At 42.8% G+C, this 24,943-nt stretch overlaps 1 protein-coding gene across 4 annotated transcripts in view; it reads right to left on the reverse strand.

The window, feature by feature from the left end:
- UBE4B (ubiquitination factor E4B) overlaps window positions 1-24,943 on the reverse strand; it is a 122,745-nt gene that overhangs the window by 75,006 nt on the left and 22,796 nt on the right. For all 4 annotated transcript variants that reach the window (XM_001915315.6, XM_070260965.1, XM_014737657.3 and 1 more), the window contains exon 2: window positions 11,928-12,114. In XM_001915315.6, coding sequence (XP_001915350.2) covers window positions 11,928-12,114 — 187 coding nt within the window. The remainder of the gene's footprint in view (window positions 1-11,927; window positions 12,115-24,943) is intronic.

Here is a 24,943-nt window from a genome sequence, read left to right on the forward strand (position 1 = left end):
TAAAAATAAATGCTGCATAGTTTACAATAGCAAATCAAAACACTGTATTATTCATCCCCCTCCTAAAACATATACAAATTTCAGAAACAAAAGAAACCAAACCACTACAACACTGCATGGCTGACACTTTCTGAGGGCTTCACAAAGGCTCTCTCTTCACAAAGAGCTCGTTTCCTTCCTCTACCACCTTCAGTCACCTGATTTAGAACAATTGCCCATAATCAAGAGGCCTGGGACGATAGAGGCAACAATATATTTTATATCTTTCTTTAGGATCACAAAATCTCATGTCACTGGGAGAGGCAGAAGGGAACAAAGACGTTCTGCTGAGTTAAGGAAAGGGATGAAGGAGGCAACACGGAAAGGGTGTGGCTCAAGAGTCCACTTCAAGTGCCGAATCCTGCCAAACCGGAAGGACACAGCCTTGCTGGAGGCTGGTGAGCACTCAGAATTAAAGGCTCTTAAAGTGTGAACATTCAACTCTAAGCATCAAAGGTGACAGACCCTTCTGCACTCAAAGATTTCAAAACCTTAATTTTTCTTAAACTCATTCCTTTAGACTCCAGTTGGGAGACCAGAGGGAGATGGCAGGAAAAACTCCCAGCATATTCCCAAATCATCGGACTTTCCAGATACCTACTATGAGCTCACCAGATAAAAGAAATACAAGATAGCTTTATTCAGTTTCAATCTAGTTAGGAAAACAAGATAAATGCACACAAAACTAAGAATGGTTTGTGTGGCACAATCTATAAGGGTTATAAGCATCCTGGGTCGAGCACGAAGTCTGGGATAGGAACAGAGAACATGCTCTGAAAATCAGGAAATGGAGTTACACCAAGAGCGGGGAGCCTGATCACAGAGCACCTTGAAAGCTCTTGGACTAGATTATAGCTGGAAATAAGGAGACAAGGAAGGCTTTTGTGCAAGTGGCACATTTTCTCTCTCCTACTAAGCCATAAATTCCCTAATGGACAGGGATCACATTTTGCAGAAAGCACTCTCACACACAATATTTACTCATGTGCCTTGCCTGGACTTGGAAGCATGACCCAGGGAATGAAAGCAGCACCGTCCTAAAGGTCCTGTCCCACTGTGCGGGCAGAGTGCTAGTTGGTAGCTTGGAGCCAGATGCACCAGAGGTCAAAGGACAAGGTTGGCCTAAATGGGGAGAGAGGGAGAGAAGGAAGGGAACAACCCCATGTCAAAACAGGAAGCTAGGAGCCGGCCCAGTGGCGGAGCAGTTAAGTGTGCACGCTCCGCTTCTCCCGGCCCGGGCTTTGCAGGTTCGGCTCCTGGGTGCAGACATGGCACCGCTTGGCAAAAGCCATGCTGTGGTAGGCGTCCCACGTATAAAGCAGAGGAAGATGGGCATGGATGTTAGCTCAGGGTGGGGCTTCCTCAGCAAAAAGGAGGCGGACTAGCAGTAGTTAGCTCAGGGCTAATCTTCCTCAAAAAAAAAAAAACAAAAAACAGGAAGCTAATTCCCAGAGCTACACACATCTCACTAACAAGACATCAGCACTTTTTTCTAGATTCACAAACTAACTGGCATGATCCTATAATAAAGCTATATAACAAAGCCCATTATAATAAAAACACATATAAAACGTCCCCCCCCTTTGCTGCCCAAAATGTGTAAAAAATATCCCCCCACTGGGTGGCCAAAAGGCCCCTCTAGGGAGGTGAAGTAACCAAGCCAGCTTAGGACACAACTGTTAGAACTCAGAGAACTAAAATGAACAAGCTAAAAGCAAATGATTTCAAGCAGGACTAGGAGCCTCCCGGGCCCAGGCGCCTTTTAGGGTCCCACTTGCAGCCCTCTGGCCTTGGGGCTTCTGCCTGAGGCGCCGCCTTCAGCCAGCTTCTTAATCACCCTCAAACCCTCTCCCTCTCCCAAGCTGTAGACCAAGTGGTAACAATAGAGCTTCTTTCTGAAGAAGAATAAAAAGATTTTAACATAGGATTAGCAACCAACGATAGGACGAGGTTATAATTTTGTCATTCCTGATAGCACTCTTAGCCAATTTACTATAAAAGAATGATTTTGATTTTATTGAAATTCCTACAAATGTACTACCATGCAATAATAATGTTCATTACCAAAACTGGAGAAGGAAATTGAGGGGAAACTGAAGATGACTGCTCTACCCCAGGCCTTGCAAATCATCACCACGCCCGTGTTTGCCACAGGACCTTGCATCTGTTGTCCCTTCTGTCTGGAAAGATCACCCCACAGATACCCACCTGGCTTGCTCCCTAGCTTCATTCAGGCCTCTGCTAAAGCGCCACCTTCTTAATGAGGCCCACTGCTGACTATCTTATTTAAAACAGCAATGCCTTCCTCCTCCCAGCAGTACCTACTCCAACGTAATTCTCTATTTCTCCACAACAATTATCACCTCCTGACAGATTTTATGGTTTTTTAAAACCATGTTTCTCTTCCTTCCCTAGACTAAAAGCAATGTGGCCTAGAACAGAACCTAACAAACATATGGGAGGATTTAAATAAACATGTATTAAACGAAGGCTGCATGAATTTGCAGTGTGCAGGAAATCACTGGTAACAAGCAAGATAAACTAAAATGTAAAACAGATAATAAAACATATCAAGCAAATCTGGAAAGATAACGATAACAATTGTAATAGGTTATGGAAGGATGTTCCCTATTTTCAAAAGGAATAACCCTGGTTTTGTTTTTTTTTTTAAAGGCAGAATTTTCAATCAGATAAATACTTGTATGAAAATTCTCCCAAAAACCATACCACCAAAGCTGTGAGACAGAGGCAGTGGCAGGACAGCGCTCCAGCACGGAGAAGTCTTCACAAAGCCATTGCCTCCTGCGAGAGAGCGAGCCCCTCGAGGCCCCTAACGGAGACCCACCCATCTTTGTATTCCTAGCTCCTAATACAGTGCCTGGTAAACAGAAGGCACTAAACAAGTGTCTAAATGCACGAATGGAAGCGGAATACAGACCATTTGTAAATATACATTAAAGAAGAATTTAGCTTAAATTCCTACTATGTATATTAAAGACTAGCTGTCACACAGAGGAAATGGATTCTGTGTTCCTAATCAAGACCCCAGAACTACCCAGAGACCAAAAACATCACTTGGCTTCTTACTCGTTCTAAACAGCCTCTGTTGTTCATTCTTGCTCCCAGAGTAAAGGTTACTTACCACAGATGGAAACAGACCTCAGGGGGTAGAAATTACAGTAGCTATTTGACTAGCTGCTAGATCTTTTATTTAAAGTGTTTAATAAAGAAGCACATAAATTACTATATCAAAATCCTCAAAAATATTTTGATAACTATATTTCTATAGCATTGGTTTCCTTTGTAATCCTGTATTGTTTTATTATATGCATGTAAAAATACATTTTGAGGGGCCAGCCCTGTGGCCAAGTGGTTAAGTTCACGCGCTCCACTTCGGCAGCCCAGTGTTTCACCGGGTCAGATCCTGGGTGCAGACCACTGCTCATCAAGCCAGGCTCAGGCCGCATCCCACATAGCACAACTGGAAGGACCCACAGCTAGAATATACAACTATGCTCTGGGGAGAAGAGGAAGAAAAAGGGAAAGGAAGGGGAGGGCGAGGGAAGGCAAAGGAAAGAAAGGAAAATAAAAATATATTGAGAAGCTGATCAAAGGCTTCACCAGTTTGCCAAACAGACTCATGGAGTGACAGCAGTTAAGAACTCCACTTCTAGAGGACAGAAAAGGCAAGTAGAGAACTTGCTCCACCTAATAATTCTGTCAAGATGAAACTGGCTGATAAAGTTTCATCAGGGGACTCTTGAGCAAGAAGGACCACATCTTCGGAGAGTTCACAACAGCCAGGAGGGGTAAGGCTTTAGACGGATATTTTCAAGACGTCCGACGGGCAAACATCAAAGGGAACAGCGGGAAGACAAGCATAATTCCAAAACAAAACTGTAAAATAAAATCACTCAAGAGTGTTAACAATTTCTGAAGATGAAGCAATCGCAAAATGATCTAAAGATGGGGAAGGAACTAAGAAAATCAGTTTGTCCTCCCAGGAGTTTAATAAGCATAGATTTTCTTAAAGGAAACGAAAGAATACATTCTCCCCTACTGGACTGTAAACTTCCAGGAAAGAAACTGAGTCTCACTCATCTTTGCATGCCCATGGCCTACCACTGTGTTCAACCTGCAGTAAGCCCTAAACAAATGCTGGATGAACTGAAATAGAAGACTAACATAATCAATAACGACTGAAAAAAAGTGGCAATCACCTGTAAGGAAAATATCACCCATATTTATAAAGCTCTAAAACAGGCAAAAGCTACGTCACATTAACAATGCAGTAAAAAAATTTAGAAACGTCTAAGAATGACAAATGCAAAACTCAGACCAGCAGTAACCTGCTAGGGGGAGGCGGGGTGTGGAGAGGCAGACATTCCATCCGGGGGTTCACAGGCGTTACTATGTCTCATGTATGTTATCACGTATGACTGGACTATTTGGTAATAATTTGTTTGTGTAATTTTAGAAGAAAATGAATAGGCTTAGGGACTTTTAAAATTTGGCTCAGAGCACCAGAAAAAGGAGAGACAGACCTGCTGGTCATGGTGAAAGAGTTAGGGTAGCAAACGTTCTCTAAACATAACTCAAGTCTTACTTTGCTTCTAACATTTCTAACAAAAAACGATTTTTTGCGCTCATTTAGTCATTTAACTAGCGGCATTTACAGAGTAGCTACTATGTGCTAGCATGGTTCTGAGGATAATGGAATGAACAATAATGACAAGCTCCCTACCCTAACCTTAGGTTCTAAAGGGAGGAGGGGACAAAGATTTAAAAAAAACAAGTACATAAATGATATTCCTACTGGGAAGCAGGGTCTTTGCAGATATAATCAAGTAAAGACGAGGTCATACTGGATTACAGTGGTCCCCAATCCAATATATGCTGTCTTTAGAGGGACAGGGAATCCTGGATACAGACACACACACAGAGATGGTCATGAGAAGAGAGAGGCAGAGATTGGAGGACACTGTCACTAGCAAAGAAACATCAAGGATTGCCAGCAACCAAGAGAAGGAAGGGCCACGGATTCTTCCTTAGAGCCTTTGAGGGAGTGTGGCCCTCCTCACACCCAGACTTCAGACTTCTGGCCTCCAAAACTGTGAGATAAGACATTTGTGTTGTTTGAAGTCATCAAGTTGGTGATACTTTGTTATGGTAGCCCTAGGAAGCTAATACAGAAGCAGATGGCATGGCAAGAAGCTGGGACTACAGTGAGAGAAGCCACCTGCAGGGCTCACTACAGCTTCCCAACCCCTGCTTAGTCACTCGCAACTGAAAGCCTCTCAACTAAGAAGGCTGCCATGTGACTGCCAGGTCACTCCTGGATAAGGAACTCCTTACCATGCATGGCAGCAGCTGTTCTCCGTTAGAAAGCACTTCTTGATTCTGGAACAGAAGTCTCCTCCACATTCAGTGGATAATAAATCTACCCACTAGCCCTATGTCTGCCATCTAGGACCAGAGAAAACAAGCACAAGCCATCATCTTCCTCATGGCAACTTTTCACACTTTTTTAACGGAAAGTCATCACATCCTCTTGAGATTTCTTTTCTTTAAGATACACATGTCTATGTTGTTTTGGTCATTTTCTCCTGGGATTCATTTATTAATTCAGCAGATCTTTATTCAGTGCTTACCATGTGCCAGGCACATTTAAGGCACTGGGGATACAATAGTGAATAATATGGACATGAGTCCCTGCCCCATGGAGCTTACCCTCCAGCAGGGGAAGCTGAGAGAGCAAGATATACAAGTAATACACATGCTATGTCAGATGCTGATTAAGAGCTGGAAGGAAAAGTATCTATGTCAAACAAAGCTGGAGGCATCACACTCCCTGATTTCAAAATGTACTACAAAGCTATAGTAATCAAAACAGCATGGTACTGGCACAAAAACACACACACAGATCAATGGAACAGAATCAAGAGCCCAGAAATAAACCCACACAGCTAATTTTCAACAAGGGAGCCAAGAACATACAACAGAAAAAGGAAACTCTCTTCAATAAATGGCGTTGAGAAAACTGGACAGCCACATGCAAAAAAATAAAAGTGGACCATTACCTTCCACTATACACAAAAATTAACTCAACATGGATTAAAGACTTGAATATTAAGACCTGAAACCATAAAACTTTTAGAAGAAAACACAGGCAGTACGCTCTTCGACATCAGTTCTAGCAGCATATTTTCAAGTATCATGTCTGACTAGGCACGGGAAACAACAGAAAAAATAAACAAATGGTATCACATCAAACTAAAAACCTTCTACATAGCAAAGGAAACCATCAACAAAAGGAAAAGACAACCTAACAATCGGGAGAAGATAGTTGCAAACCAGGTATCTGGTAAGTGGTTAATATCCAAAATACAGAAAGAATGCATACATCTCAACAACAAAAAAACTAACAACCCAATTAAAAAATGGGCAAAAGATCTGAACAGACATTTTTCCAAAGAAGATATACAGATGGCCAACAAACTCATGAAAAGATAGTCAACATCACTAATTATTAGGGAAATGCAAATCAAAACTACAATGAGATACCACTTCACACCCATCAGAATGGCTAATTGGGGCCGGCCCAGTGGCGCAGCGGTTAAGTTCGCACATTCCGCTTCTCGGCAGCCCGGGGTTCACCGGTTCGGATCCTGGGTGCGGACATGGCACCGCTTGGCATGCCATGCTGTGGTAGGCATCCCACATATAAAGTAGAGGAAGATGGGCATGACGTTAGCTCAGGGCCAGGCTTCCTCAGCAAAAAGAGGAGGACTGGCAGTAGTTAGCTCAGGGCTAATCTTCCTCAAAAAAAAAAAAAAAAAAAAAGAATGGCTATAATTAACAAGACAAGAAATAATCAGGGTGGGAGAGGATGTGGAAAAAAGGGAACTCTCATAGACTGCTGGTGGGAATGCAAACAGGTGCAGACACTATGGAAAATAGTATGGAGAGTCCTCAAGAAATTAAGACTAGAACTACCATATGATCCAGCTATTCCACTGCTGGGTATTTATCCAAACATAATGAAAACACAAATGCGTAAAGATATATGCACCCCTATGTTCACTGCGGCACTATTCACAATAGTCAAGACTTGCAAAGCACCTAAGTGCCTACCAAGAGATGAATGGATAAAGATGTGGTATATACACACAACGGAATATGACTCAGGCATAAAAAAAGATGAACTCTTGCCATTTGCAACAATATGGATGGACCTTGAGGGTACTATGCTAAACAAAATAAGTTAGGGGGAGAAAGTCAAATACTGCATGATCTCACTCATAAATAGAATAAAGACAAAACAACAACAAATACATAGATACGGAGATTAGACTGGTGGTAACCAGAAGGAAAGAGGGGGAGGGATGAGAGGGAAAGGGGTGACTAGGCACGTGTGTATGAGGATGGATGGTAACTAGGCTTTGGGTGGTGAACTGATGTAATCTACACAGAAATCAAAATAAAATGATGTACACCTGAAATCTATATAATGTTATAAACCAATGTTACCTCAATTAAAAAAAGAAAAGGTATCTATGTCAGATAGAGGCTGCGCTTTTAAGCAGGGTGGCCAAAGAAGGTCTTATTGAGAAAGTGACACTTGAATAAACATCTGAAGAGCTGAGCAAAAAAGCCATGCAGATTTTAGGGCATGGGCATTCTAGGCAAAGAAACAGAAAATATAAAAGCCCCAAATAGGGATCATGCCTGGAATGTTCCAGGCACAGCAGGGAAGCCAGTACGGCTGGAGCAGAGGAGAAAGGAGAAGAGTGTGAGAGGAGGTTGGAGCCATGTGGGGCCAGGTCACATGAAGCCTGGGTCGTGGAGAGGACTTTGGCCTTCGCTCTGCATCAAGGCAGGGAGCCAGTGGAGGGAGTCAACAGAAAACTGACACGACTTGTCTTATGAGTGGTTTGTTTTCTGTTTTGTTTTGTTTAAACTTGTGTATTTAATAAATTCATGAAAATGTGTTTATTCAACCTGCCAAGAGCATGGCTAATAATATCTACCTATTTGCGATTATGAATAATGGTGATTATGGGAGAAACATAATCAGGACTGCACAGCATAGAGATGCGCTGCCAAGAACTAACCATTTAGATTGCCCAAGTCTTTCTTTCAGTTTGTGACAGCAACATACAAGCCTGCTGTAAAGAACAGCACTGCTGTTATACCAACTTGAGCCTATGCTTTAGTGGGAGCCATCTGGCTCTACGCTGAGAACAGACTGAAGTGACGCAAGGGCAGACAAGGAGACACGAATTAGGAGGCCACTCCAACAATCCAGGCAAGATATGCTGCTGCCTTGGCCCTGGGTGGTAGCAGTAGAGGTGGCGAGATGAGAAGAGGTGGGGAGAATCTGGTCCGGTTCTATTTTGCTCATGGACGTGGAGCAGGGGTCAGCAAGCTACAGTCCACGAGTCACATCTGACCCACTACCTGTTTCTGTAAGTAAAGTTTTATGGGAACACAGCCATGCTCATTTGCTTACATACCATCTATACTTGCTTTTGTGCCACAGCAGCAGAGAAGAATAGCTGTGGCAGAGACTGTACAGCCTTCAAAGCCTAAAATATTTACTATCTGGCCCTTTACACTGTGTTATTGACCTCCAATCTATAATATGAGGTAAAGAGAAGAGATAACGTTTTAGGTTTAAGTAACTAAAAAACATGAGTTGTCATTTATTGAGACAGGGTCCGAGGAGAAGATGAGATGTGAGGAAATATCAGGAGCCTGATTTTGGACATGTTAACTGAGAGATGCTTATTAGACGATGTATGAGTCTGAGGCTCAAGGAACAGGTCTGAGCTGGAGATATAAACTTAGAGTCATCAGATTCGAGTAGTAATTAAAGCCAAGAAACCAGATAAAATCAATAGGAGAATGAACCTAGATGGGGAGGATGAGAGTTCAAATATTGAGCCCTGGCACCCTAACATTCAGAAGTCAGGGAAATGAAAAAGACCCATACAGAGAACTAAGAAGGAACAGATAGAGAGAGGATGAAAACCAGGAAAGTGTGTTCTGGAAGGCCAAAGAAGAAAGTGTTTTAAGGAGAAGAGGGTGAAAGCCACAGCAAATGAAGCTGACAGGTCAGGTCAGACAGTGACTCAGCACAGAGCACAAGCGGCGTCACCTGACTGGAGCTGACTCAGCGGAGGGAGCAAGGGCAGGAGGAGGAGACAGCGCAGGCAACTCATTCCAGAAGGTTTGTTGTGAAGAAGTGCAGAGATTAGGATGGAAGCTAGCGGGGGAAAATGAGATCAAGAGAGTTTCTTTTCATTTATTCCCATGATGCGAGAAGGAACAGCATGTATAACGGCTGTTAAAAAAAATAAGTTTTCCACTTGAGATGGAAAACCTGATGAAGCAGGAAAGAGACGGCAAGTGCTGGAGCAAAGGCTCTGAGTAGGTGAGAGGAGATGGGAACTAGAGCATAGACTTCAATAGGGCAGGGACAGCTCACGCATAACAAGAACTGGCCACACATACAGGCAGGCAGGTGGATGCAACGATGGGAGCTTAGGGAGGCTCCCTTCTGCCTGCATCTGTTTTCTCCATGAAATAGGAAGGCAGGCCACGATCTGAGAGTGCGTATAGAGAATGAGTTGTTGCTGATTGGAGGAAAAGGTATGAAATAGATTAGCAGAGTGGGAGAATGAACCGGGGAATGTGGTATAAATTACCTGCTAGTATTGAGAGTCCACATGTGTTTGTGATCATGAATCTGAAATGAGACAGATAAGCATCATTCTGGGTTTTTCTCTAGCCTTGTTCCACTGCATGAGACAAAGTAGCCAGGGTATAGGATTTCAGATCAGGATCATGGCATAACCAAGCAAATAAGACAAAGTGAGAGACAGAGGGAGGGAAGAGAGTGACAGAAACGACTGACTACAGAATTAAAGCAGGGTGAGGAGGGAAGTGAAGACGTGAAGGAAGGAGTGAAGAAAGTGAAAAAGTGATGGAATCAATGGATTGTAGCCCCCAGTGAACCTGAAAGAATACTGGATTTGGGCACAGAGTGGGTGAGCTAGAAAGCTAAGGTGGTAGTTAGAAAGTGATTGAGATTGAAAGGTCTAGAGTATGACCATGGCAGTTGAGTGGCTGAAGTCAGGAGAAAGACAAGGTCATTGGAGGAAAGGAGCTCAAGAAAGGAGAGGTCAGAGACCTGGAAGGGTCATCTCTGTGGCTACTGAGGTCATGCTGAATCAAGACAGAAATGGTGTTGGAGAGAGACAGTGGACAGAACGAGGTAGGCTGAGTGGGTTCAGAGTACAGCTGCTACAAGGAAGGGACGCAGGGAGAAAATCCATGTGTTCTTAGGGAGGAGGAAAGATGGTCTCGAAGAGGAAATAAGAGAAACAGAGGAAGAGCACAAACTCAGTAAGAGCACCAAGGGGAAGGGACGGTCACAGAGCAGGATTTTGCTGTTGACTGACCAAGAGAATTTCAGAATTGGGGGATAGGTGGAGATAGAGTCAGAAAGTTATAGTAACAAGTCACGTAGAGGATAAGAGATGAGGACCTGGGACTGGTGGCTGACATAAGCAGGGATAAGGGGCATACACAGATTATTCCTGGTGGTCCCAAAGAGACACCGTGCTGTAACCAGGAGTGCTGAGGGGCTTTCCAGGAGCAGGCAGAGTGCTGGGTCTCCTGCCTAACCTGTGCTGATACAGTGAGGTTTTAAGCTCCTCCCCACCCCACCAGCTATCTCCTGGACAATTTCCAGCATTCCAGTTGGGGCCTGATCATGGTGAGACAAGAAGCACTGTCAGTAGCTCTGTTTCTAAGGAAAAGGTGAAAAAAAGATTAGAATCCTGAACTCTTCTCCTACAAGACGACCGTCATAGCTTGTCAAAGAAGGTGTACAGAGAAGATATTTCAGGCAAAGGCATTGTTTATTACCAAACTGACATTTTGGCCTGAACCTCTCTCACTTTTATAATTAAGAGAATTCATTTATATTTACATGGGGAGGAGTCTACTCCTACCTAACAAGAGTTACAATAATAGAAACAGCAAATACTTTTAACTGACAAGTTATCCTAGATCAAGAAGACGGATTATCTGGGAGACGACTACAAGAGACTGCATTAAATGACTACAGAACGACCAGTCAGTCATATATTAAATTGTTAGATGACATGATGATCCACACAGGTCTCAATGCCCGCTTTTTCATAATTAGAATCTTAAGTAATTATAATAATTATTATGTTTGATAGAAAAGTTCAATTACAGGAAGGACAGATAACTTCAAACATATAGTATGAGTCAATATCATCATTTCCCAAAAAAAGATAGTTGTGGATATCAACCATGAGCTCATTAATTGCAAAGAAATAAACTTTTACAATAGTTAAATAATTGTCAATGAGACAGTTATAAAACATCACATCCGGTGAACTTTTATACTCCGAAAATTTAAACAAAGAGTTCGACGCCAATGCAGAATAAAGACTAGGAAATCCCTAATTAGAGGCTTGTTATTTTGACCATTGTTTCAATCTTGCATTTTCAGATTATTTTACCTTAAAAGAAAAGCATCAACCAAACTCATAAAATCCTCAGAACCAAATTTAGTCTTAATCCCCTTGCCATCAGAGATAAGACCTGACTCAAAAAAAGGACAAAAGCTATATAAAGGAAAACAATTAGTTTTACCAGATTACTATCAAAATGAATAGATATTAACAAAACACACTGTATGACCTTAATCTTTAAACTACTGCTTGCAAGATTTTAAAAAGTTGCTTTCTAATTCATTTTATCCTGTTGTGGAAACATCACAACTGTAAGTTTAACAGAAAGCTGGAGTGGAATTATAAACGTGTCCCAGGTATGAACGTAAGGCTTACCTGATGCACCTATTGGGGAGGTAGCTGGGGTCATGTTGTGGACATTGAGACCAAGACTCTGGGAGCGGCCTGGGGCTGATGCTGCTATAGGAGGCCCTGGAGGGTTCTCCCTCTGGGGAGAGGTGAGTGGGGTGGTCGGCTGGGAGGTCTGTCCACCAGCAAGTCGTGCAAGGCGCCTCCGTCGGATCTACAACATGAGAGGAAAAGGACATTCTATAACTAAACAGCAGAAATACAATTCTGCCTAAGGATAATGACAACGTTATCAATGACCATCAATAACCACACTAGAGCTTAACAACTAAAGATGCCTTGAGAAAAAGTACTCATTCGAGACAAGTAATAACTCGGTGTACCAGTATTTTTACAAGCTACCACCTCACTTTTTAAAAACTGCATCTTAACTGCCTTCTCATCTGTTTAAATCACACCTCCTTGACTGATACTCTGAATTTACAATAAGCATACCACACTTTTAAACACAGGAAAGCCTGTTGTTATTTTAATAAAACTATATAACTTGGCCATTTTAAATAGGAGAAATTTAAAATAAATACCCAATTTAATTCAGTAAAACAATGAAAGTAAGAGTTACACTAAGACACAAATTTTACTATCACTTTCAAGAGCAAAAAGATTAGGTTGTTCTTATTTAATTTCGATAAAAATATAATCTACAACTTTTTCTTTATAATAATACCCCAAGTGATTACAAATTATCTACCACAAAATCCCAGTGGATCACAAAAATGTTTCCCCCACATATCTTTTTTTTGAGGAAGATTAGCCCTGAGCTAACATCTGCAGCCAATCCTCTTCTTTTTGCTGAAGAAGACTGGCCCTGAGCCAACATCCGTTCCCATCTTCCTCTATTTTATATGTGGGACACCTGCCACAGCATGGCTTGCCAAGCTGTGCATAGGTCCACAGCCGGGATCTGAACTGGTGAACCCAGGCCGCCGAAGCGGAACGTGTGAACTTAACTGCTGTGCCACTGGGCAGGGCCCTCTCCCACGTTTTGACAGCCATTAATTCATAACCAGTCAATAAACTCTCACTGACCACCTGCTGTCCCAGGCAGTGAGGATACAGAACAATTGTGATAAGGCTTCTGGCTCTAAGTCAGCATCAAAGAAGCAAACCAACTTGGCTGCTCGTATTCTTTCCATTACAAATAAGAAAGACGAAGAAGTTAAGTTACAACAAATGCTAACGGGGACAGACCGCATCTGAATGAAGAATCTCATTCTAAAATTGCAGAAAATCTCCTCCTTCCACTGTCCAGACAACAAGAACATCTTGATTCTTGACCCCAAAGTTCAGAAGCCCCGCTTTGTGGCCCTGCTGTAAATACATCTATCAATGAACTTAGACAAAATCCTGAAGTTGTTTTGCTGCTCATCTATCTACCTAACTCGACTAAATCTCTTAATGGAAAGGATTAGGTCTTATTTATCTAAGAAGCACTGATGTAGCACTTTAACTATCTTCCAGCAATGTTCCAAATACTTTACAAATATATACTTACTTAATCCTCATAATCCCCATTGAGGTAGGTACTTAGATTATCTCCATTTTATATATGAGCAAACTGAGGCACAGAGAGGTTAGATATCCTGCTTACTGAGTAAGTGGCAGAGCAGGAATCTGAACTCATGCAGTGTGGCTCTAACATCTGTGCTCCTCCCACTAAATCAACAGTCTGGGCATCTCTGGGGGTCTCCAAGACCCTTTCAGATGGTCTGTGAGGCCAAAACTATTTTTATAATAACACTAAGACATTTGCCTTTTTCACTCCTATTCTCTCACAAATGTCCAGTGGAGCTTTCCAGAGGCTACATGATGTGCAATGCTGCAACAGATTAAAGAGAGAGGTTAATACGAGAATCCAGCTGTCTTCTATTAAGTCAGACACTAAAAAGATTTGCAAAAGTGAAAACAATGTCACTCTTCTCACTCAATTTGTTTTGGAAAATGTACTTATTTTATTAAAAACATGTTATTTATATTAACATACAATGCCTTTTATTATTTTTTAAAGAATTAATCAACATTTTTTTAAGTTTCTCAGTTTTCATTTCTAAGAAGTTAACTATCAATAAATATAACCCACCTAAACAAAAGTTCTTTGGAATCCTCAATATTTTATAAGAGTGTAAGGGAGTCTTGAGATCAAAACCTTTGAGAACCAAGGCACTCCACCGGGCGGCCTCTCTCTTACTCATCTGTGGCTCCCTAAAATCTAGCACAGCACCTGGTCTGTAACAGGCGCTCCGTGCTCACGACCTGAACTGAACAGAGGGGAAAGGGAAAGTCATCACACATCATCCAAGGAGAATTGGTATTATGATGAAAAACTCACTGAAAGAAATTAATGAACTATTTCTTGCATAAACTCTTAACCGGGGTAGAGGCTGGAGGAAGTGGACCAAAAATTCCTACCCCCAATCTGTTCCCAACCCAATTACTCAAGGCAGAGACCCAGAATCCGTGTTTACTGCCTCCTCACTTCCTTTCATCTCCTCAAACACACACAACTTATCAGCAAGTCCTATTCCTTCTACCTAAGTCCACCCTCGCCGCTCAGCGCCTCTGCCACCACCCTATTCAGGCCACCATCCTCTCTCACCAGGACCTCTGCAAGAGCTTCCTAACAGACCTACCTGTGTCCACTCTGGCCTGGTAGAGGCAGAGGCCCCATATTGCTTTCTTTAAACACTTCCAAAGTTCTAGATTTCTGAAATGCAAGTCAAAACCACAATGAGATAATATCTCACACCCATCAGGATGGCTACTATCAGGAAAACAGAGAATAGCAAGTGTTGGCAAGGGTGTGGAGAAACGGTACCCTCGTGCACTGTTGGGGGAAAGGTAAAATGGTGCAGCCACCGTGGAAAATAGTATGGTGGACCCTCAAAAAATTAAATAGAATGACCACACGATCCAGTACCTCCACTCCTAGGTATTTACCCAAAAGAAGTGAAAGCAGGTATTTGTTCACCCATGTTTACAGCAGCACTATTTGCAAGAGCCAAAAGGTGGAAGCAACCCAAGTAGCTATCAATGGATAAATGGATAAAATGTGGTCTATACATACAATGGAATATTACCCAGCCCTAAAATGGAAATTCTGACACATACTACAACACGCATGAACCCTGAGGACATTATACTAAGTGAAATAAGTCAGTCACAAAAAGACAAATACTGTATGATTCCACTATATGAGATACCTAGACTAATCAAATTCAGAGAGACAGAGAATGGTGGTTGCCAAGGGCTGGAGAGAGCTTAAAAATCTAAGTATAGATAAAATTCTAAATGATAAGAAAGCATGTTATCATAGTTTCCCCTATAAGCCACTCTCCTCACAGCAATCACAATAGTTCTTTAAAAACACAAATCACTCTCCCCTGCGTAAACCCTTCACTGGCTTCCTACTAAGAATGAAAACCAAGTCCTCACCCGTGCTCTACAGAGCCCAGGGCCACCGCTCCACTCTCATGGGGTCCCATGCCAAGCGGTAGTCACACCAGCCTTCTGACAGTTCCTCCAGAAACTTAACGCTTTATCTTATCTCTGGCCACTTGCAATTCCTTTAGCCTAGGAGCATTTTCTCTAATTCTTGGCGTAGCTGGTTCTTTCTCTTCCTTTTATTCTCAGCTTAAATGTCAGGAGGACTTCCCTGGCCACCATATCTGGCACAGCCCTCCCCGCCACACTCATTTGATATTACAGCCCTCTCTTCACATCCTTAAGCACTCTTCACAGTCTGTAAATATCCATTTCTTACTTGATGTCTTACTTACTCCCTTTTTCCCTAAAAGAATGGAAGTTCCATGAGAAAACCGTGTCTCTCTTGTTTACTGCTGCATTCCCAACACTGAGCACAATACCAGGCATGTAACAACTCGGCACATACAGAGCGATGGGAGAAATTATACATGGAGTCCAGGGAGGCACAGCATTGAAGCCACACGCAGAATGGTTAACTGAACATTCAAAGCCCAGACAGTGTTTCAAACTTCCGATACTGAGTCCTCTTCAGATATTCATTCATTCAACAAACATTCATCAAGTACCACAGTAAAGTACCACAGTAAACAAAACAGTCCCTGCTTTCACGGAACTCAGCTTCTAGTGGACGCCAAAAGGTCAATAGCCAAACGAACAAAAATGATGCCAGGTGGTTATGAGAACTGTGAGAAAAATAAAGTCAGGGAGAGACAGCAGGGCATGCTGGGGGCAAGGCACCGCAATTTTTACCTAAGGTGGATGGAAAAGCCTCTTGTAAAGGGGGCATCTGAAAACACCTGATGGAAGAGAGGAAGCAAGCCACATGGGGATCTGGGGAGGCTGGTGGGACTGTGCTTGGCATGTTCAACAAAACCAGTGTGGCTGGAGCAGAATGAGTTGGGGGGAAGCAGAAGATGAGCTCAGAGGCGAGAAGGTGCCTCGAGGGCCACTGTAAAAGCACTGGCTCTGGGAAGCCACCAGGGGGCTGTGATCAGAAAAGTGACATGATTTGACTTACAGTTCTAAGTTACTATTTTGGCTGCTATGGAGGACAAATTGTAGGGGAGAAAGGGAGCAGGCAGAGGGACTATTTGGGAGGCTGCTGCAATAATCTAGGGGCGGATGGACGATGACTTGCACTAGGGTGGGTAGCCATGAAGATCATGGTAAGTATATTGGTAAGTACATATGAGGTATATTCTGAAAGTAGAGCTCAAGCTTACAGGATGTGCTGATGGATGAGATGAAGAGTAAGACACAATCAGGGGAGGTAAAGACGTCACCGAAGTCTTGGGCTTAAGCAATTTATCAGATCAGTATACTGAGATGAAGAAGACAGTAAGAACGGAGGGGGAGAGAGATAAAAAATTCTTTTAGCTACATGATTATTAAACGTATTATACATGTATGATACATGATTATTAAACAGATGGAGCTCTCAAGTAGATATATGATCTGATACGCAGGACAGCGGGCAGATCAGCACGACAATTTGAGAGCTATCAGCTTCCAGATGGCATTTAAAGCCATGAGATGAAGTGAGACCACCTAGGTAGTGAGTGTAGACAGAGATTAAGCCAGTCTGAGGATGAAGCCTTACAAATACTAACAATCGAAGATGGCGAGATGAGGTGAAACCAATAAAGGAGACTGAGAAAGTGGTGTCAAGAGACCTCGAAAGCTAGTTCTCCGGGAGAAGTGTGACTGGCTTCCTAGAAACCAAACAGTATTTCAAGAAAGAGTGATTAATATACTCTATTTATAGGTTGAGTAACATGAAGACTGAGAGTTGACCATCAGATGTGGCAATGAGGTGGTAGTTGAAGAAACTTGTCAAGAGCTATTTTGATGGAATATTGGGGATGAAAGCTTGATTGAAGTGGGTCCAAGGAAGAACAGGAGGAAAAAAGTAGAAACAGAAAGTACAGCCTTCTGAGGATTTCTACCATTAAAAAAGAGTAGATAAATGGCGGGGGCGGGGGGGGGGGAGTCGGAGTCTAGGGAAAGCAGGGCCAAGAGTGGTTATTTGCTTGTTTGTTTTTAAAGATAGGAGAGGGGGCCGGCTCCGTGGCCGAGTGGTTAAGTTCAAGCACTCCACTGTGGCGGCCCAGGGTTCGGATCCTGGGCGCGGACACGGCACCGCTCGTCAGGCCACGTTGAGGCGGTGTCCCACATCGCACAACTAGAAGGACATGCAACTAAGATATACAACTGTGTACGGGGGGGTTTCGGGAGATAAAACAGGGGAAAAAAAAAAAAGATTGGCAACAGTTGTTTGCCCAGGCGCCAATCTTTAAAAAAATAATTAAAAAAAAATAAAGATGGGAGAGGACAGCATGGCTGCATGCTGACAGGGACATGTGGTGATGCAGAAGAGAGAAAGGACACTAGATGTGACAGTGGGAGCTGGCAGAAGCTTTCCTCTGATTGCCTTTATTTTCAGTGAAATGGGAAACAACGGCATCAGCTGAGAGTGTAGAAAGAGGAGTTAGGGGTTCAAAGAGAGAAGAGAAGGTATAAAGTATTGATCTAGAAGAGTGAGAGAATGAATGTACTAAGGAAGTAAAGTAGAACTCCTGGGCAGCACTAAGCAAGCTCATGACCACTTGAGACTGGTGGTCATAAATTCAAAATGGACCAATGAAACCACTCACGAAGGTGGTATATCTGTCTCCAGCCACAAACGGCTTCATGAGCGCAGAGTGGGCAGAAGGCTGGGTTTACCCCCAGGTGTGGCTTTGCCAGGCAAGCAGGTTAGCGGGAGAGAGGGATAAGGGAGTTGAGGGGTACGCACAGGAGTGATTATGATGAAGGTCCAGAGGCCGCTCTGCTAAGAAGCGAAGTAAGTAAGGACACGCACCGAGTGCAGACAGACGGGCTGGAGATCCCAGCGGGGTTGCATTTAAGAAGCAATAAGAAATGTGGTTTAGTAGAGTGAAGTGGACCTAAGATCAGTCAGAAACCATGCATGCTGGGGCCCCACAGACTGGCCGTGCTTGCTGTGACGTTGGGTAACACACTTGACTCCTCAGAGGCACCGTTTACTCAGCTACAAAATAAGGATAGTAAATTCAGCCCTAAATAGCTTTCACGGGTAGTTGTTAGAATTAAATGTGATGGTATATGTAAAAGTACTTGAAGAACTATGGGTAAAGATAAATTAATCGTGTATATTCCTACACTGGAATCTAGAGAGCAATCAAACGAACGAACTTGTGCTTTTTGCAACCACCTGACAGACTCACAAATATTGAGCAAAAGAGGCCAGATGTAGAAAAGCACATTGCATGATTCCATTTACATGAAGTTCAAAAGTAAGAATAACTAAACCATAACATTAACCAGGAATAGTGCTTCCCTTGGCGGGAGGGGTGGGGTGCAGGGAAGATGACTGAGGGGGCACGAGCGGGCTTCGAGGGTGCTGGTAACGGTCTTTATTTTTTCTTTTTAACTGGATGCTAGTTTCACAGCTGTGTCCACTTTATGAAAACTCATCAGGTTGTATACTCACAATTATGGGTAGTGAGTTCACTTTATTATTCTTCATAATTTATAGCTTAGTCCATGTTTCAAATAGGATGTAATTTTAAAAATAACATTATTACTTCTTATCTTTCAAGGCACATCAGAAATGCTACATTCTTTATGAAGAGTCTATGATTTTTTTAATTTAGTGTAAATTAAAAGGCCTTACACAAACACTGCTTACTACCTGATACTGAAATTAAGGCAGTACTTTAGTTTTTTAAAATGTGTTTGTGTACACACACCTATACAACAGAACATCTGATGAAGGGAGACTTTAAACTGTCAGAGAAAACAGCTTTTGGGGATTTGCTGGAAGTTAAGTTTCATTACCTTAAAGGCAGCTAAATTCAGGAACCCATGCTTGATTTCAAACTCAAATTCAGCCTTTACTACTTACGACCTAGGTAGGCTCAAGATAAGTCACTTTTAACCTCTCTGTGCTTGTTTCCAAATCTGTCCAACGAGGATAACAAGAGCACAGCCATCCCTTAGTATCCGAGAGGGACTGGTTCCAGGATCCCCCATGGATATCAAAATCCGCAGACACTCAGGTCCGGTAGCTGGCCCTCCGTATCCGCAGATGCGGGTCTGATGGGCATGGAGGGCTCACTGTACCTTCCCCATAGAGTTGTGAGAAAACCACCACCCTTGCCCTGTTCTCCACTTCATTCTTCTTCATGGCTCTTGCCTGACCTACTACACATGTGATGTTTATTTGCGTACTGCTTATTCACCACTACCATCCCCACGTTTCTTTTTTTTTTGGAAGATTAGCCCTGAGCTAACTACTGCCAATCTTCTTCTTTTTGCTGAGGAAGACTGGCCCTGAGCTAACATCCATGCCCATCTTCCTCTATTTTATATGTGGGACGCCCACCACAAAAACCACAGCATGGTTTTTTGCCAAGTGGTGCCATGTCCGGACCCGACATCCCAAACCCAAGAATCCTGGACTGCCAAGAATTGGAACGTGTGAACTTAACCGCTGTGCCACCAGGCCACTCCCCCCCCCACCCTACGTTTCTTAAGGCAAGGATTTTCTCAGATGTCTCACTGTGCCTAAAAGAGTGCCTGGCACATAGTGGGTGCTCTTTAAATATCTGCTGAATGAATGAAAGAATAAAAGAAAAATACTAGAAAATGCATTGCACAAAAAATTTACTGTTTAAGGAATAATATTATCAGTGTTACCTTTGAAAAAGCACACATTGTTTTTGGAAAAAATATGAAGCCACTTTAAATCCGGGTGCCAAGTTCAGGCTGAGATGTTAAATTCAGATGTTCTCCTCAGTGAGATAAACATAGAATAAATGGCCTGACTCACTGCAACACGGGCTTGAAGGAAGGAAGTTTTCCAAGAAGAAAGATTTCCACTGTGCTGGTATTCCCCCATCCCCGCCCCCAACCCACACCCCTCCACAAATACAGGTTTAAAAAACAGAATGAAGAATCCAGACTTTGTGAAATATACTGTGTGCTATCAAGGGAGCCGGCGGAGTGGAGTAAGGGACAGAGGCAGGTCCACACGGGACAGGAACTGGCGGGAGGTGACCAGTAGAACCTGTGCTGACGCCTTATCTTAAAGACCTGTGGGACAGAGCAGCAGCAGCAGCGAGCGCTCTGGGCTCTGGGCTGCCCCTGGCAGCGCTCCCAGCAGAGGACCACGCCCTTCGGTGGACTGGCCACCTCTACAATGGTGGTGGCTTTGAGCAGTTTAGCAACCCGAGGACCCTGGGAGTATCTGGACAGGAGACTCCCAAGACAATGGCTTTGAGCAACTGCATGGATGAAGGCCTCTCTAATTAATTTGACTCTTAAGAGATGTGACCTCACTTTTGTCACAAACAGAACATATGAGACACAAACTAAAAATAGTCCCAACACACCAAAATATTATTAAACTTTTTTCTCTTTGCTTAATCTACTTGTTTACACTGAGCACGGAGGACTGATATAATTTCTTTTAGGTTAAACAAAAGTCCTTTTTAAAAGAATTCTGTTTTCCCAGATGTCACAGAGGGAAAACATCAAAAGCATAAAAAAGGAACTTCCAATTCCTCAACTTACGTCCTAAACCACAACTCAGACCCAAACATACTGACCGTGACATCTCATTCCTCGAGTTTCTCTTGTCTTGATTGTTTCAGTTCTGATTTCACAAATGACATTAAAACAGGGCTTCCCCCAAAACTGCTGTATCCTGATGCATTTCCTCCCCTCACGTTCCTGAGGAACTAAAAATAGGTTCAAAACGGCTACTGCTCAAAACAGCAAGGGCACTGTGGCGACAGGAGGCAGAAACGACGACAGGGTGGGCCGAACTGTTCCTCTTATTTTTAGCAGTTTGTAGGGGGAAAATAAATCCAAAAAGCACTGTTTTAAATTTAGTAAAGATGTCATTCTACAAAAGCATTTTATTTTTCCACTCAAAAAAATTAAATTCCAACAGGAAAAAAAACACTTTCAAACATTTACTCTTTGGGATGGTCTGCTCCTAGAGATATCTCCTATTTTGATTATTACTGTGGGTTTTATTTTCTTTTTTTAACAGCTGGTCATATTTAAAACATAAAATGCTCCAACAATTTCACCATATGCCTATATCTAAGCCCAACAATATATCTCAAATAAATGCATTCAAATCTGAACACCACAGCTCTGTGATCTAAAATTCACCAGTTTCCTTTTAAAAATTCACAATTTGGGGGCCAGCCCAGTGGCCACTTTGGCGGCCTGGGGTTCACCAGTTCAGATCCCAGGTGAGGACATACGCCCTGCTTGTCCAGCTATGCTGTGGCAGGCGTCCCACATATAAAGTAGAGGAAGATGGGCACGGATGTTAGCTCAGGGCCAGTCTTCCTCAGCAAAAACAGGAGGATTGGCAGCAGATGTTAGCTCAGGGCTAATCTTCCTCAAAAAAAAATTTAAAAAAATAAAAATTCACCATTTTAAACTCATCTTCACTCAAAAGCTCCAAAAGTTTTGTCACTTAAATCTCCCTCTCATTTTAAAGAATATATTAAATTCAGTCTACTACTGTCACCCTATATACGTGAGGCCACAAATGTGGAAAAATACTTTTTCCTTTAATCTTAACATTATAGCAAGAAGTGACAAATGCTCCTTCAAAGATTTCAACTGAACACAGTGTCTCCTCACTTCTCAACACAACCCCACTGCCTCCTCTCCTGCAAAAAGGGAGCAAATCCAGTGCTCAGACAATAAAGTTGTGTAGGTAAGTCACTGACAGCTACTTCGGGGGCTGCTGGAAACCCTGAGACAAGAGAATAATTTATAATAATATGATTAACACTTACTTAGCCCTTATCACATGCCAGATGCTGTTCTAAGGGGTTCATGTATGTAAACTTAGTTAATAACTCAAAGAGATCAGTACATTTATTTTCCCATTTACAGATGAGGAAACCAAACTCAGAGAGGTTAAGTGACTTGCTCAAAGTGGCACAGCTAGGAAGTGAAAGAGCATATGTGAACCTCGACAGTGTAACCCCAGAGTGCACAATCTTCACCACATCCCACTGATCTTTGCAGAAGAAAATTCCTTCCGAAGCTGCAGCGACTTGCAGATAGAGGCAGCCTTACTCCCCTGATGACAAAGAGCCTGTCCACTATTAGTTATGAACAAATGAATGTGCATACAGAATGTTAGTATTTCAGCCATTGTAGTCATGCTCTAATCACAACAGAATACTAGTAAACTCCCTCTTTGATGAGTGTGTATACTGAAATAAAGAATATTTTCATTTTCTGGTTCAAAGTATATAGAGTACAAGTTAAAAAAAAAACCCCAATAAAAGACACTTTATGAACATAATCTTCCGCAAAAAATTCAGTCCTTTGTTAGTTCACTAAGTGCCTATTTTGCACCAGGCATCATAGCTCGCACTAAAGATAAGTCAACACTCAAGTCATAATCCCTAGCCTCAAGGATTTCCAGATCCACTGGGGAAAGACATAGAAGAAAATCAACAATTGTGACACAGTACGATAAAGTCTGCACAAGACAGAATGAGAGCAGAAAAGACCCAAAGGAGGGGACTGCAACTCAGCCTCGGACATCTGTTATCACTTCATAGGGAGGATACATACACACACACACACACACACATGCACACGCACACTACATACATAATACATACATAAGTAGGGAGCTTAGGAATGCTAGGTCTTTAAAAGAAAGCAATGTGTTTTGTAATCACTTCGATACGTCCTGCTCTCAAAAGGAGGTATATTTTTATGTTATATGTATTTTACCTGAGTTGAAAAAAGCAGGCTGCAAAAGAGCACACACAGTGATTCCACTTGGGTACATATACATTTCAATGGACAGTATTATTAGTGCAAATTATACATAAATGAAAATGGCAATGATACATAATACCTGTTTTCCCCCATCTTTCTTCTCCTTTCACACAATTTCTGGTGAAAAGAATGAAACTATTACTATTGCCAACCATGTCTATAAAAGACAAAAACCTTCAGATGAAAGTGCAGCCCTGCTCCCTATCATCCATACTCCAAGACCCAGGAGGACAAAACAGCCTCTCCAGGGGACACTGCCAATCGTCGAGGCAAAGGGAGAGAGGCTGGCACGCTGCGCACTGGCCCAGAAGTAAGCCATTCACTTCTGCTCACATTTCATTGGCCAAAACAAGCCACGTGGCCATACCCACAGCCAGTGGGGCGGAGACGATAACCTTCCCAGGAAGGGGCAGCGAATATTTGAACAATAATACAGTTTAGCGCAGTAGAGTCGCTTTTTCTTCAAGACACACCTGGATGTGAGGGGTCACTCACGGTCCTGCTGCCTCCTCCTCCCCTCGCTAACTTCTCCCCAAGGTAACTGCCCGGCCTCCTCTCCTTCAGGTCCCCTGCTCAAATGGTATCTTCTCAGCGAGGCCTTCCCTGAGCACCTCCCATTTCCCATCTCTTTCCCATTTCCACTTCTCTGTACTTTCAACAGTCCAGCCAAAACTCACAAGTACGTGTATGTGTGCACGTACAAACGTATACACACATACACTTAGACACCGAGAGAGATGAAATAAATGGGGCAAAATTAGGTAACACCGACAACTGATGAATTCAGGCAATTCTATCAAACTTTCTGCAGATTTGAAAATTTTCAAAATAAAAAGTTGAGGGGAAAATTAGATCCCCCAGCACGGCCTGTGTTTTCTCCAGCTGTGTTCAGCTGCACACACTAGGCATGAAGCTGGAGTGGCCAGAGTTGCCAAATGAGTAGGAGGAAGTGAGAAAGAGGTGCTTCCAGGTGCTGCTAGGGTTCCAGTCTCTGCCTGTGACCCAGCCATCTTTCTGTCCCTGGGTTCAGAAAGAGGAATGCTGTACCTTTAAAATAAATCCCATTTTTTGCTTACGCTGGCTAAGTTGTTCTTTACTTTCTGTGTGTACGTTTATAAATGCTTCAATTCCTCAGAGACGCTGTCAGCAGTCTAACTGTGCACCGAGCATCACCTCTTTTTTTTCACCAATAGGTTTTCAGGATTCAAATTCACTCACACTGTCTACTAAAGTCATGAGTGAAGCCTCCCAGAGAATAATTTTGAAAATCGAGCAACATGCAAATTCTTACACTGTGCATGTTACCTGACTGCAGTTTCTTCTTCAGGACGGGCAGGAGTCAGCCAGGTGAAGGGACAAAGGGCGTCGGCATGGACAGGGAGGTTTTGGGGGAGAACACAGTGTTTAGGGAGCTCTGGGCTGTCTGATAAGGACAAGAGTGTACGGCCGCAGCAAGACAAAAGGCAGGAAAGAGGCTGGGACAAGCTCACGGTGAGCTCTGAAGGCCATCCCAGGACTGAGCTTTTTCACAAAGGCTGGGAGGCGATTCTGAAGGACTTGAGCAGGGGAGTAACTAAGCCAGATTTATCTTTTAAAACAAATCACTCCAGCTGCTATGTGGGGAAGGGACTGGGGTGGGACAAAGCCAG

Source organism: Equus caballus, chromosome 2, assembly GCF_041296265.1.
Source record: "Equus caballus isolate H_3958 breed thoroughbred chromosome 2, TB-T2T, whole genome shotgun sequence".
NCBI classification, from domain to species: domain Eukaryota; kingdom Metazoa; phylum Chordata; class Mammalia; order Perissodactyla; family Equidae; genus Equus; species Equus caballus.